The sequence below is a fragment of the Protopterus annectens genome, chromosome 2.part1, assembly GCF_019279795.1.
Source record: "Protopterus annectens isolate FY-2018-M chromosome 2.part1, PAN1.0, whole genome shotgun sequence".
NCBI classification, from domain to species: Eukaryota; Metazoa; Chordata; order Ceratodontiformes; family Protopteridae; genus Protopterus; species Protopterus annectens.
The window spans coordinates 972235796-972252061 of record NC_056729.1 but is presented as its reverse complement, the minus strand read 5'-3'; the positions used below and the strand labels follow the sequence as shown (position 1 = coordinate 972252061).

Sequence of the window (16266 nt, the reverse complement as noted above, 5' to 3'; positions counted from 1 at the left end):
GTTCAGTACTCAGTCCTGTCTGGTATCACTCCCTCTTCACGGGCTCCATCGATTGAGGCTTCAAATCCGAGTGATTCTTTCTCAGACATCAGCATCTGCAAGAGAAGTTCTCCAAGCCCTAGGTTCTACAGCTGTGTCAATTCCAATAATGCCTCTAGCAAAGCTACAAATGTGAATTCTGCAATGGCTCCTTCTATGTCAATGGTTCCCAAACTGTCATCCCCTGGATTACAAGATTCGAATAACCAACTCCTGCAAGCAGGACCTGCTTTGGCAGATGAGGCCAGATGTAGATCTTTGGAGCCTCCCATTTCAACCCTCCAAGCCCACAGCCATTGTGACTACGAATGCTTCCCTGATTGGGTGGGGGGGGGCATTTCCAGGGAAAGACTGTCCAAGGTACATGGTCCACCTCAGAGGCCAACCTGCATATCAATGTTCTAGAACTGAGAGCCGTGCTGTTAGCGTTGCAGGCATTCCATTCGGCTGTACCGTCCAGGACAATTGCAATTCAGTCAGACAATATGTCAGTGGTCGACACCTGATAGGGAAAGAAATTGCTGTTCAACCAAAAAAAAAAACACAGTAAACCATTCCAAACACGCACACACGTACCTTAACCTTAATTCTACCCCCACCAAAAAAGTAAACAGCTGAAAACACATACACACGTAACTCAACCATACATCTAACGCAAAAAAAAAAGTAAACCTTTTAAAACGCATGCACTTACCTTAACCCGCACCTTAACCCTAAGGTCAGTAACTGTTGCACATTTACACTCGGGAGCTATACCGGATAAGGGAATCTCTGAGACCTCACTACACTGCAGAACATGGCAAAGCAACGAAGCGGTCAAACAACTTCTTTCCCATGGAAAGTATTTGCTGAACAGCTGCTTCGCTGTTTTGCCTGTTCGCTCTTTAGGTGTCAATGAAAACACATTTGACAAAATGCATTTTTGTCATTCTAATAGGAACCCGGTACATCAACAAGCAAGGAGGAACCAATTCATGCCCCCTATGTCGAGAAGCCATGAGAGTTTGGCAGTGGGCGATAGCTTCCAACCGCTTTCTGATAGCAGCACATATCCCGGGGAACTCCAACGTGATTGCATAAAAACTGAACAGATGCATCCTCATGCCCCACGAGTGGTCCTTCAACCCTGAGGTGGCATCTGTAATCTTCAGCCACTGGGGCCAGCCTTGCTGTGATCATGTCCTTCAAGGATGCATCTGCAGTCCTTACAAATGGGTTGTCCTGTCGTCAGGCAGCCCTTCGGTCGGCCGGATTCCAAAGTCTGGGTCTGGCCTCGGCTGGTGTCGCACTTCACCCGACGTCATAGCTGCAGTTCTTCGGGTATAAAGGCATCAGCCAACGCCTTTTCCCAAGTCTTTCTTGCCGCGTGGCGCCCGAAGCAGAAGCTGTTCGCAAGTGCCGGTCGGTCAGATCCAGAGATTACTACTACCGAATACTACTTCGAAGACTTCTCAAAAGCTAAGTACCCCGTTGGGGACTCTTTCTTGCCTCAGCCGATGTCAGAAAAAGTGAATAACTGTTTAACTTGTGGGAAACAAATACCTCATAAAGATTTCCACTCTTACTGCTTACCTTGTTTAGGCCCAGACCACGACATAGCAGCTTGTTTAGCCTGTGCTTCTTTCAACCGACGAACGCTTAGGTGTCGGTCGGAGTTTGCTGAACAGTTTTTCGGCTCAGATTTTGCGTACATAATGCCGTTGGATCCTCCGACTACTCAAATTGTTAAGAAACGCAAAGAAAAGGACCGACACTCGCGGTCCGCGGTTTCGGCCGAAACCACGGTTAAGCAAACCGCGAGTGTCTCGGTTTTGGCCGAAACCGAGCAAATGGTTCAATCTTCAGCCGAATCCATGACTACTACCGAGGCCCCCTCTACCCTAGTTGAATCGGCCTCTGAAGTTTTACCTACTGCTGTGGTTTCACAAGATTTATCGGACACCATCCCTTTGGATGTTTCTACCCCAGCACGTGGTGCTGCTAGGCCTCCTGCAGCCATGTCTATAAAGGCCTTTGCCAGGGCTAAAGCAGCCAAAACTTCTAAGTCTGTGCCTGTTAAGCCCCCCTCTCACAGGCCCAGCTCCAGTTCACAAATGCTTACTCTGGCAGAGGATCTCATCTCTTTAATAAGGGGATCCCAATCTCACCCAGACAGGGCCTCTCAACCTCCAGAAAAGAGACCTAGAGTAGAGCCGCCTGAGCCAGTGTCCTCAGATGACTCTTCTGATGATACAGACAATACAGACCATCCAGAGGCTCCCTTTTCTACTTATGAAGATTCCGATGCTGAAGAATCGATTCCCTCAGCTTCTCCACCAGAGGAGTTTTCTTTTGGGGAAACTTTACATGCCATGAGAGAGCAATTCCAATGGCAGGGGCAAGATTTCTCAGATTCAAGGAAAAGGCTTAGGACCTTTTTACACTTACCGCAACATAAGCCTTTAGCTATACCTCCAGTTCTTCCTGTTGTGGATGATGCATTTAATGATGCTTGCACTGCTCCTGATACTTTACCTCCAGCCCCTGCTAAACCAGATAGGTTCTACAGGGTCCCGGACACTCATCACCATTTATACAAGGCTCCTTTCGCAGATCCTGAGACTATCTCCCAGGGGCCCAAGGCAGTAGCTTCTACCTCAGCTAAAAACCCTCTCCCTTCTGAAAGGGAATCCAGGTCCTTAGAGATGGGGTAAAAAAGTATACACCTCTGCTACTCTCTCAGCTAGAGCATTGAACTGTCAGTTCCATATGATCCAATACCAAGAGTTTATGCTTGATCAGTTAACTAAGAAACTGTCCTCGGATGATTCTTTAGATAAGAAATATGTTCTAGAAATGGTGAATAACATTCAGCAGGTTAGTAACCATTCCTTAAAATGTGGCTATGATGCACTGGAGGCTTCATTTAGATCAGCCATGACCGGCACAGTTATAAGAAGACATGCATGGTTGAAAGAACAAGTCCTGCGGATCATGTTAAAGCAAAGCTATTAGATGCTCCTATGGATAAGGTCAGTTTATTTGGTTCTCCTGCCCAACAGGTACTGAAGAAAATGGAAGAGAAGGCAAAATCTGTACAAACAGTAAAAGATTTCTTACAGGTACAGCCCCCAAGGTTTAGCAGGAACTGGCCTTCCAAAAATTGGTCCTTTCCAGACTCCTCTAAAACTCAGAGAGGGAGGAATAGGCGTACAAGAGGCAGAAATCAATCCAGAGGAGGTGCCTACAGGGGACGCCAGTGGCAAGGTAACAACCAACGAGGCACAGACACAACCACTGCCACTACAACAGGACAATCACAGTGACTTGGCTTTGACACCGCCTACCAGGGAACAAATAGCAGCACCCTTAGGCGGAAAGTTAGCATTATTTTCAAAAAACTGGCACTGTATCACAAGAGACAAGTGGATTTTACAAACTATAGACCAAGGCTACAGGTTTCATTTCCACACTTTACCCAGAAAAAGAGGAATGCCAAACCTACCACCAAATCAGAAGACAGAAGCTCTAAAACAAATAGCTCAATTAGCAAGGATGAGAGCTGTGGAAAGGGTACCATCTATGGAGCAAGGCAAGGGATTTTACTCCAGACTCTTCCTGGTACCAAGAAAGGAGAAAAGTTGGAGGCCAATTCTCGACCTGTCCGCTTTAAACACATACATCATTGTTCCAAAATTCAAAATGCTGACCCTACAGCAACTTCTTCCCATGCTGGGCAAGGAGTTTTGGCTGGTAACTCTTGATCTCAAGGAGGCATACCTGCACGTCCCCATACGACCACATTGCAGAAGATACCTCAGATTTCTTGCATTATCAGAGCATTATCAATTCTCAGCATTGCCCTTTGGCTTATCTACTGCGCCCAGAGTGTTCACGAAATGCCTGGCATCAGTAATCGCTCACTGCAGGCTTCAGGGAATCCAAATTTATCCATACCTGGACGACTGCCTAATACAAGCGGACAACAAAAACAAGCTAACAGAAGACTTACAAAGAGTCATTTGCTTACTACAGGCCCTGGAATACACAGTCAATATAAAAAAGTCAAGGCTGATACCATCCCAAACAATAACCTTCTTAGGTGCAGAATTGGACACAGTAAAACAGATGGCATTCCTAACTGCAGAAAAACAAAAACAACTTCCTGTCTATTTTTTTGGCATTAACAAAGCAGAACAAACTAACAGCAAGGAAAGTTCTGCAGGCCTTGGGCTTCATGGCATCCTGCATAATCCTGGTCCCCCATGCCAGACTACATATGAGAAAACTACAGTGGTACCTAAAGAATTTATGGTCTCAACACAGGCACAGCTTAGAAACTGAAATACCACTAATTCCATGCCTGAAACAAGAGTTCCTGTGGTGGGCTCGGGCATGCCAGTCAAACCCAGGTTTGCCCTTCCACAGCATTCAACCAAGCCAAACCATCACAACGGACGCCTCAGACCTCAGTTGGGGGGCCCACATGCTGGACAAGTGCATACAAGGTTTATGGACTCCAGAGCAGCTGCATCTGCACATAAATCAAAAAGAAATGCTGGCAGTACAACTAGCAATCCAGAATTTCAGACCATTCCTCCAAGAAGGCCAGTTGATGATAAGGACAGACAACACCACAGTCATGTGGTACATCAACAAACAGGGAGGCACTCATTCATACCCTCTATGCCAAATGGCCCTAAACCTATGGAATATGGCTCTGAGTTACAACATTCAGTTACAAGCAATTTTTGTACCGGGAAAAGAAAACATCCTAGCAGACATTTTAAGCAGAACTACCTCGGATGCTCATGAATGGATGCTACACCCGGACATTTTCAAGGCCATCACAAAGAAATGGGGACTGCCACAAATAGACCTATTCGCATCCCCACTCAATCACCAACTCAAGAAATTCTGCACAAGGACATACCATCCACTTGCTTGGAAGGTGGACTCTCTATCCTTCAGTTGGAAAGGCCTGACAGCATATGCATTCCCACCTCTCCCTTTGATGCACAAGGTGCTATTAAAAATCAAAGAGGAACATCCAAGGATAATTCTGATAGCTCCAGACTGGCCAAGACAACATTGGTACCCATTACTGAGGAGCATGTCTCGGGGGAGAATGTGGACACTACCCCTGATTCCCTTGATGTTAACCCAGAACAACTACAACATCCTGCATCCAAACCTGAAAACTCTGCAACTGACTGCCTGGAACATTACATAAGAGCAACTAACCCAGATTTATCCCAAAGGGTTAAAGACATTATACTTGAGGCCCGCAGACCTTCAACAAGAAGGAACTATGCAGGAAAATGGAAGAGGTTTCTCATTTGGAGTGCCGACAGGGGCAAAGATGTGTCAAAGGTAGACATTGCCAACATCCTGGAGTATTTGGCAGAGCTTTTCCGTACAGGCCTGTCCTATTCCTCCATCAAAATACATGCATCAGCTATTTCTGCAGAATACAGCTTCGATCCACCTGTCTTTTCGCATCCTCTACTCAGGCAGTTTCTGAGAGGAATTAAGAATGTAAAACCTCCTAGGAAACCACCATTACCAGCATGGGACTTGAAATTTGTACTAGAAAAATTGACACTTCCCCCTTTCGAACCAGCAGCAACAGCAGATCTTCAACACCTATCCTGGAAAACTGCTTTCCTGCTGGCAATTACCTCAGCAAGAAGGGTTTCAGAACTACAGGCTTTAATGGCAGTACAACCCTTCCTAATCTTCCATCAAGATAGAGTGTCCATGAGAACTAATCCTACATTTATGCCTAAGGTGGTATCCAGAGTGTCTTTAAACCAGGCAATCCACCTACCTACCTTCTTTCCCAATCCACAGAACAGGGGGGAAAGACTGCTGCATACATTGGATGTACATAGACAGTTACGCTACTACCTGGACAGAACCAAGGGTAATAGAAAATCTGACCAGCTTCTGGTAGCATATGCAACAGGAAGGGAAGGAAAAGCAATTTCCAAACAGACAATCTCCAAGTGGATAGGAAATTGCATTAGATTCTGTTACTCCTACCATGGAAAGGAAATTCCACAGAACATAAGACCTCACTCTACAAGGGCTACAGCCACTACCACAGCTTTCTTACGAGGAGTGGCTACCAAGGACATTATAGAGGCTGCAACTTGGACCTCCGTGCATACATTTGCCAAGCATTATAACTTACCTTGATACTCTAGATCCCGAGCAGGGTTTGCCACTGCTGTTTTGCAAGGGATCCTAACTACACCATAATTTCTTCTTCCTCCTCCCCTAGTTTAGCTATGGTATTCTACCCATTTGTAAGGACTGCAGATGCATCCTTGAAGGACATAGTACAGTTTTGTACCTACCATAAATGTAGATGTCCGAACAGGATAGCATCTGCAGTCAGGATTACCCACCCTCCTTCCCCTCTGTGGTACTCCTAGGGTATTTGCCCACCTAAATAGCTAGCTGGGGGGGATCTCTTATGGTGTATTTGTTTGTATATATGTACATACATGATTATTTTGTGTGTTTGCCTTCTACTATTTGGAAACATTGGCATTTATCCAAAAATTTAGCTTTCCAAGAGGGCAACTGGCATCTGGGGCAAGAAACACTGAGGAAAATGGCGTCGGCTGATGCCTTTATACCCGAAGAACTGCAGCTATGACGTCGGGTGAAGTGCGACACCAGCCGAGGCCAGACCCAGACTTTGGAATCCGGCCGACTGAAGGGCTGCCTGACGACAGGACAACCCATTTGTAAGGACTGCAGATGCTATCCTGTTCGGACATCTACATTTATGGTAGGTACAAAACTGTACTTTTTCGCCTCCCTATCAAACACCAAGTGCAGCAGCTACTTCCCCCAGAGGGGGAGTCACCGAGGGACACTCTGATCCACGATTGGCCCACAGGACTTCTCTATGCCTATCCTCCCATTCCTCTGATCTGCAATTTCTAAAGAAAGCTCTTCGGTTGAGAAGCAAGATGATCCTCGTAGCCCCATTCTGGCTTCGTCAAGTTTGGTTTCCCTTTCTTCAGCCTCACCTAGTATACCCACCATGGATTCTGGATCCTCTTTCAGATCTGATCACTCACCCGAACCTGTCCACTCTCAAGCTGACAGCTTGGTTTCTCCCTTCCGCTAGTCACCAGGCAGGCTAATCTCTCCTCACCTGCTCGAGACATCATTCTGGCCTCTCACAAACCACCCCCCAGAAAACTATATCAGGATAAATGGAAAAGGTTTTCTATTTGGTCCAAGGATAACATGCTAGATGTACATAGACAGTTAAGATTTTACTTAGACAGGACCAAACCTATCTGTAAATCTGAACAGCTTTTCATTTCCTTTTTGGGACCGAAAATGGGAAAAGCTGTTTCCAAGGTTACATTATCAAGATGGCTAAGGGACTGCATACGTGTTACCTATTCCCTTCATAATGAATCCATGCCAAAAGTTAAAGCCCACTCCACTAGATCTGTGGCAACTTCTATAGCATTCCATTCCAGGGCATCCATGGATGACATCTGTGCAGCAGCTACTTGAGCTAAGCTTCATACCTTTATCAATCATTACAAATTGGACCTGGTCTCCAGGGGGAGAGCTGCCTTTGGCTCAGTGGTACTCAGGAATGTTCTTCCATAAGGACCACCCATGGACCTCAAGTTAGCTTGGGATTCTGTCCCATCAGTGATGAATGGAAAGAAGATTAACAACTTCAGATAAAGAAGTTATGTCTTACCATAACGTTCCATCTGTGTTGTTAATCTTCTTTCATTCATCACTTCCGCTCTCCTTCCCCCTCCAAAGGCTCCTGGGGATGCTTTGGGTCTAAGTGGTGCACTAGGGTACTTGCGTAGAAGTGGCCTCGGCTTTACTTCCTTTCTTAGCAAACTCAATCTGTGGTAACAGGGAGAAGGGCATTCTGGGGAGAGACTTAGCTCAAGAGTTTTTTTGGCTGGCGCAAGCTGGGTAATAGGCCAACTCATTTTCGAGGGCTCGGAACTGAACCCATCAGTGATGAATGAAAGAAGATGAACAACACAGATGGAACGTTATGGTAAGAGACAACTTTTTTTCTGTTTGTTATTCACATTCCCAAAATACACAGCTGTCTTGCAGGTAAAATCAGAGTTGTCTATTGATGCCCTATTAGTTGTCATTCAGTTTGGTCATTGCCAGTATGTTGTTCTTGCAGTGGGGATCAGCAGTCTGTGATTTATTTGCATCTCCACTGAATGCTAGGTGTTGGTGATTTTTCTCCCTCATCCCTTTCCCCAGTTGACAAAACAGGGTACATTTGTCTGAGACTTGCCCAAGAGGTTAGTTTATGCTTCCCTCCAATTCATACAACAGGCCAGGTTCCACGGGACCAGAGTTATTTTATTTGTTCCGTTTTGCTCAGATAGGTTTGGTTCCTACTGTTACAGTGGCTTCAAGTCGATCCTCCCTATAGTCTACCTTTGAGGGAGAATCTGTTGGCTCTTCCATCAGGCGTGGTGCATTCAAGCTTTCATGCACTGAAGTTTTCAGCTTGGCTGCTGCACTTTTCTTAAAACCAAGGGACAGGTGTTCTCAGACAGGGTGACAGCTTTTCCTCCCACTAGCTTTTTCAGAAATTGTAAAATAGAGGCAAGAGATGCAGGGTATCTTGGAAAGGGGAGGTGCAAGAGTAACCTGGAAAGGTTATAGCTGCTTAACTGTGTTTGCACTGTGCATTGAGTCGTAAAGGTTAACAAAAATAAATTCTCATAGTAGAATAATTTTATGGTAACTATATGACTTTTGTTTATGGTATGTATACTTGTAGACAACTGTATGGTATGAATTGTTTTTGTATCTATGTATGTGTTTACTGCATATATTGCAAATTGCACATATTTACTCTTTTACCATGTTATGATTATTTGTACTTGTCTTTGGCTTGGGCCAGGCTGAAATTTGACCCCTGCAGACCAGTACTCTGTCTTGTGTTAAGCAGAGAAGTAATCAAGTACATAACAGACTCAGTAAGTATATCAAAATCTGATTATGTGAAGAAATATTTAATGTAGTTTATTTTGATTCCTGCTAGATTAAACTGGATCTTTATCTCATTTCCAGGGAAGTATTTATACTGATGAGAAAAAATTAGACAGAATGTACTGGGAAATGTTCTCTGCTCTTGTGAAGTATGTCATGTGATATTTTAACATCTGGCTGAGCAGTCACTACGTGTTGGTATTTTTAAATGTTTCATTGAAAATATATCACCTTAAGAGTGTACTTGCCCATACCATTTCTCTCATACTGCATTGCAGTGTGCATAGTAAACTGAGTCGGTGTATCTTAGCACCTACAGTCTTCTGGTCTGACTGGCCTTAAACACAGTTGCACATCCCGCTGAGCCACTGATTTGAATTGAATGGTAGGGCATTTATAACTTAAAAATCATTTTAAGGTTTTGTAGTGTCGTATTGGGTAACACTTCCTCAGTGAAATTTTAGTGTTGTGTTAAATGTTCTGCACTCTATTTATTTATACGTTCCTTCGCTAGCCCATTAACATTAGCCCATCTATCCAACTATTTTCAACCTAAACAAAAGTAAACTCAGCTTAGTTCAGTGACATGCTTCTGGTTACGTTGCAGATATGTAACATATTGCATTTTTGTCTTTGTATTTCATTGCTTTTGATTTGCATTGTGGATGTCATTAGTTTAGTTGTAGTGCAGTGCATTTCATAGATCTGAAGTAGGATATTCATTTGTCTGCAACCTGTGGGTTATGGATCCGATATCGGATCCGAACCGGCATGGTTTTCCAGCTATGGATCCAAGCTCTCAGCTCCTCCCCTCACCCATAATGCCCTGCTCTACCCTCATGACCTCAGATCTTGTTTGCCGCGCTGGTAACTGGATGTGGATACATAGCTCTCAGCTAAGTGGACTATTTTCTTGTTTAAAAACAGAGAATTTTTTGTTTCTTTAACTAAATTTGTGTGAAAGTAGTAGGTTTCCCGTTAATATAGACTGTTTTAAGTTTATTTTAAGTTACAGTAATAATTTTATTCCCTCCCCTCGCTGTGCGTAGAGTGTGTGTGTAGGCCTGTGTGCTTTTTGTTGTTTAAGTTACTTTTCTGTAACTTTAGGTTTTATAGATTATGGCTGAACAGCCTAAGTCTATATTTTCAAAATGCTCTGAGTGTGGCCATAAGCTCTCACCGGCTGATGGCCACACTCGGTGTGTTAAGTGTCTTGGGGTTGAACACCTCACATCTGGTTGTTCCATTTGTGCAGGGTTCAACCCCAGGGCACTGAGGGAGCGGAGGTCCAAGCTGGTCTTGGCGGGTCTTTTACCGCCGGACTCGGCTCCGACCTCCGCTCCTTCGGGGACTCCTGCGGCTGCAGTTGTTCCCCCTGTGGCACCCCTCCTGCTCCTGGGACTCAAACTCCCGCTTCTGGAGAGGAGAGGGATGCAGCTAAAGGACGGAGGAGAAGCACCTGGCGGCGGGCCGAGACCTCTGTTTCGGCCCGCCAGCCAAGCGGCTTCTCCCGGCTCCGTCGGTTCGGTCTCCTCCTTCTCGGCTCCGGTCCCCTGTGTGCTTCTCACGGGTCCTGAGGAGGAGGAGACCCGATCTCCGTCGAGGCTATCGAGGAGGCATTCCAGGCCTACCTCGGTAGCCTCGTCGAGATCTACCCATAGCCTTTCTGATGCTGATCTGGACCGGATGATGAGAAGGTTCATCCAGGCCCAGATGCAGATGGGAGTGCTCTTGCCTCCCCTCCGGGGAGCTCAACACCCTTTTAAGCCTATTGCTCCTTCTCCGACCCGCTATCCGGGTTCGAGCAACTGGAGCCGAGCAGCTTCGGGCGGGGAGGTCGGAGCCGATAGTACTTGGTACCGGATCCGACCCTGCCCTCGAGTGCGTCGGACCCGATCTCGGAGCCTGGATCCGAGCCGGATCCGGGGATCAGTGCTCCTTCGGCGCCGTCTGTGTCGGAGCGCACTGTCGCCGGATCCGAGTGCTTGGCGCCGGCTCCGATCCACTCTTCGGATCCGAGGGAGCCGATTGTCGGATCCTTTGGTGAGGTCGGCTCCCCGGCTTTTGATGTAGTGGAGAGGGCTCTGTTGAGGGTCTCCGGACCCCGGCACTTGCTTCGGCTCCGTCCAGCTCCCTCTGCACTGGGCCAGGCTTCCACCATCCGGCCCCTGGGACAGCCCGTTTCTGTGCCCCAAGTTGCTCCCATGGAGCAAATTGCTGCTGCGAGGACTCCTCTGACAGCCCCCAGAGGAGGCCCCTCGCAAGCATACGTGCAAAGGGGCACATTGACTCCCGAGTCTCTCACTGAAGACACGGACTTGGAGGAAGGGAAGGCTCCCCACGGTCACCCCGAGGATGTCTCCTTGGAGACATCATGGAAATGCTCCGTATTAGGGGGTGGTCTGCCCCAAGTCTTCCTCGGACGAGTCCGTGTTCTTGGAGGCATTGAAGCGGGCCCGTCTACCTCTTGGGTGTCCCCTGCCGACCCCTGGTGGACCTTATTACCACCAGGGCGTGGAAGGAACCGGACACCGTGGAGCCAATTCCCAAAAGACCTGATAGGATCCTTAGTCCGCCCTCCGACAGGACCCATTGGAGTAAGGGGCCTCCTGTAGATGCCATGTTGATGGCGGCCACAAAGAGGGAACTGGCTCAGGAGAGTCCCTCAGTCCACCCACCGAGCAAGGAGTCTCGGATGATGGACCGCTTGGGGAAGCGGATGTTCAGTTCGGCGACCTTCTCGGTAAGGGCTGAACTATTTGGCACATGTTATTCGGATGCAGCGAGACCTTATTAAGAGTACGCTGCATCCCCTGAGTCCATTTCGGAGGAGGACAGAGTTCTGCACTCCACCAAAATGGCCACTCTTAGGTCAGTCACAAATACTTCTATGCGGCTACTCTCCCATGCTACGGAGGCGCCGCTAGAGCTGCGGGACAGGACTGGTCACTAGACGTCAGGCCTGGCTCCGTCACTGCATTTTTCTGAGCCCTTCAAGGCGTCGTTGAACGCCCCTTTGATGGTTCTGCTCTGTTTGGCAAGACCGTTCGAGGCGTTGACCCAGAGCGAGAAGGACGGGAAGGCGCTGTCTGCCGTCGAATCCGCTTCTCTGCACCCCAGAGGCCCTATTCTAGGAACCAAAAGGGTCAGAAGAAGATGTGGTTCGAAGTCGCAGCAGTCCCAGCCTGCTCCGGACAACCAGTCCTTCCGTGGCAGAGGAGGACAGGGAGGACGCCGCCCTAGAGGCAGAGGGGCTCCCAGAAACTTCGGGTCCAGGGAACCTTTCTCTGAACGGCCGCGCAGCAACCCTGAGGGTTGCCCGACTGCTCTACTCTGGAGGCAGTCGGGGGGTGTTTTTCGGGGCACCTAGCGGCATGGGAGTCCATAACATCGGACCGCTGGGTTCTCCAAATCATATCCAGGGATATCGCATTCCTTTCCTTCACCTTCCAAAGATGAAGTCCCTCCCAGGCGTACCACCCGGTCAAAGGGAGGCCGCTTTGGCAGAAATTGGCCATCTGCTAAAGAAAAGAGCCATCCAGCCCGTTTCCCCAGACCAGATCGGATCAGGGTTCTACTCCAGATTCTTTTAGTGCCAAAAGACGGGGAACTAAGACCAATCCTAGACCTCTCTCTCTTGAATCTGGCAGTCCCCAAAGAAAAATTCGAATGGTCACTCTGCAATCTATTCTCCCCTTCTGGGAGAAGATCACTGGATGTGCTCGATAGATCTCAAGGAGCGTACTACCACATCCTGATGGACAGGCGCTCCAGGAGGTTTCTCCGCTTCCGGCTGGGAGCCAGTCACTACCAGTTCCGGGTCCTTCCCTTTGGTCTCACCACAGCCCCCAGGGTGTTTACCAAAGTACTAGCAGTGGTAGCGGCCCACCTGAGGCTTCAGGCGGTGCAGGTCTTTCCCTACCTGGCCGACTGGCTCCTTACCGCCCCAACAAGGCATCTACTTCTCTTGGCGAGACTCCTTTCTCCATCTTGCTCCATTTCTGGGCATCACAATAAATACAAACAAGTCCAACCTGGCGCCCACACAGCTCTTAGATTTCATAGGGGCCAGACTAGACACAAGGAGTTTACGAGCCTTCCTCACTGCGGACAGAGTTCTAAATCTGCAGCTCCAGGTGCGGGCCATTCTCCATTCAAGTTCTGTTCCAGCGGAGTTGGTCCTGAGGGCTCTAGGGTCCATGGCTTCGCTATAGCACTTCTTCCTCTTGCCAGGCTCAATATGCATTCTACAGTGGACGCTCTTAGTACAGTGGTCATACCTTGCTCTCCCCATGCATCATCCCATAGCGATCAGCAAGGCTTGCAAGCGGTCCCTCTTGTGGTGGCTCCACTCCCGGATCTCCACGAGGGTCGCCCATTTGTGCTTCTCCCCTCTCGCCACGGTGACCACGGACACCTCCGCCTCGGGTGGGGGCACTTTGGCCGGACAGTCCAAGGCACGTGGAGCGATTCAGAGACCTTACTGCATATCAATGTTCTAGAGATGAGAGCAGTGCTCTTAGCGTTGCTAGCACTTCAGGACTTTCTTCCCTTGGGAACAATTGCGATTCAATCGGACAATATGTCTGTTGTCTGGTACATCAACAAGCAAGGGGGAAACAAGGTCATACCCTCTTTGTCGAGAGGCCATGAGAGTTTGGGAATGGGCAATCTCCACCAATCGCTTTCTCATAGCAACGCACATTCCGGGTCGGTCCAACATCCTAGCGGACAAGCTCAGTCGCACCATTCTGACCCCTTACGAGTGGTCTCTCAATTGTCTAGTAGCGAACGCATATTCGCACGGTGGGGAACCCCTTCATGCGATCTTTTTGCTTCTCCCTCAAACACCAAGTGCGACAGTTTTTTCGCTCTAATACCTCCTCCCGGAGGTACCCCAAGAGGCGCTCTGGTGCATGCTTGGCCACCCGGTCTTCTGTATGCCTATCCACCCTTGCCTCTGATGCTGCAAGTTCTTCAGAAAGCCTCTCGGGTGGGTTGCAGAATGATTCTCATTGCTCCATTCTGGCCTCGACAGATCTGGTTCCCCTTTCTAAGGTCTCACTCGGTGAATCCTCCTTGGATTCTAGATCCCATTGCGGATCTGATATCCCATCCATCCTGCATTCCTCCTCCGAACCTGGACAACCTGAAGCTGACCGCTTGGCTGCTCCAGTTCCACTCTTGATAAGGACTCGGTATTTCTTCACCGGTAAAAGCTATTTTGGTGGCGGCTCATAAAACATCCACTAGAAAGGTTTAGCGAAGCAAATGGAAACGTTTCTCTGTGTGGGGCGGCAAGGCCTAAATCCTTCACGGTACCTGTCCCCGTAGTGCTTGATTTTCTAACCTCTCTCTTTAATGATGGTGCCAGCAGTTCCACAGTCAAAGTTCAACTGGCGGCAATTTCTCACTATCACATTGGTCAAGAGTCTAATCCTCTTATGTCAGCCAAATTGTGCAAAACATTTCTTAAAGGTACTTTCCTTCTCAGGCCCCCTATAAAGCAAGCAGTTCCTCCTTGGGACCTTTCTTTGGTCCTACAGGCCTTGACCGCTCCCCCTTTCGAGCCCACGGCTACGGTGGATCTCAAATTCTTGTCCTACAAGACAGCCTTTTTGGTAGCCATTACATCAGCCAAGAGAGTTTCTGAACTTCAAGCTTTATCAGCTAAACCTCCTTACTTGGTATTTCATCCGGACCGTGTCTCCCTCAGGACCAACCCGTCCTTCCTTCCTAAAATCGCTTCTGAAGCAAACATCAATCAATCCATTAACCTCCCTGTTTTCTTCCCTAAGTATGAAAACAAAGGTGAATATAAGCTACACTCACTAGATGTTCACAGGCAACTTAGATTTTATCTCAACAGGACAGCTGGTCATAGGCAATCCGACCAGCTGTTTATTTCCTTTGCAAAATTCAATTTGGGCAAGCCAATTTCTAAAGTTTCTCTGTCCCGCTGGATTTCACAGTGCATTTTATTGGCTTATCAAGCGTCAGGAAGGCCCGCACCGGGGTGTTCATGCCCATTCAACCCGGTCAGTATCTACCTCGGCAGCCTTCAAGGCTAGGATTCCTCTAGATGATATTTGTGCAGCAGCCACGTGGGCTTCATCTCATACATTTATTTCTCACTATAAGTTGGATCTTGCATCTAGGGGTAGAGCATCCTTTGGCTCCGGTGCTCCGGAATATCCTTCCATGATGGCGCCCAAGATTCAGGTAGCTGGGGACTCTGTCCCACAGGTTGCAGACAAATGAATATCCTACTTCAGATTTAGAAGTTATGTACTCACCATAACGTTCCATCTGAGTAGGTGTATTCATTTGTCTGCAACCATCCCGCCCTCCTATCCCCCTGGCCTTTCAGTTTCCTGCATATTCCTTGTTACCCTTTTTAGGGTATTGTTGCTTTGGCAAACTCGATCTGAGGTCATGAGGGTAGAGCAGGGCATTATGGGTGAGGGGAGGAGCTGAGAGCTTGGATCCATAGCTGGAAAACCATGCCGGTTCGGATCCGATATCGGATCCATAACCCACAGGTTGCAGACAAATGAATACACCTACTCAGATGGAACGTTATGGTGAGTACATAACTTCTAATTTTTGTCATTCATTGGTAGAAAAGGATGGTAGCACATTTCTTTCAGATGTATCCTGGTCCATCTTACACACACAAACTTGATTGCTATCACAAGCTTTATTGAAACCTTTAAATTTTGATTCCTAAACCATTTTTACCACCCACTTTCTTTATGAAAAATAACATAGACTGTTACATCTGAATTTTTTCTCTGTTTATTTATAAATGGAATTCCATGTACAAATTCTAAATGAAGTATTTGTATATGCAGAAAGTATGGAACCAGAAAAAAAGCGTGTAAAAGTAGAACCAGCAAAGGAGGAAGAAGATGAGGAGGAGGAGGAAGGCGATGATGATGATGAGGAAGAGGAGGAGGAAGAAAAACCAACAAGAGCAACAACTAGGTCAGCCTCAAAGTTGGAAGCCCAAAGGTAATGTTCATTACTTTATCTTCTTCGGGCATGTGACCACTTTCAACTTTCCTTCTTTTAATACAGAATACATAATATTCATTCTAAATGTGATCACGAAACTTAGTAGACTAAAGTTAGTATTAAGTATCTCTGGTTTCAGGAACCTGCACATGGAACATTTCCCAGGTTGCTAAAACGTAATCCAGTGATTTCTCCTTCATGTCAAGT

General features: G+C 47.4%; 1 protein-coding gene across 1 annotated transcript in view; it reads left to right on the top strand.

The window, feature by feature from the left end:
- The window catches only part of BOD1L1 (biorientation of chromosomes in cell division 1 like 1), a 2284811-nt gene that overhangs the window by 934593 nt on the left and 1333952 nt on the right, over positions 1 to 16266 (top strand). The window contains exon 11 of the mRNA XM_044062584.1: positions 15897 to 16056. Within this exon, the coding sequence (XP_043918519.1) occupies positions 15897 to 16056 (160 nt within the window). The remainder of the gene's footprint in view (positions 1 to 15896; positions 16057 to 16266) is intronic.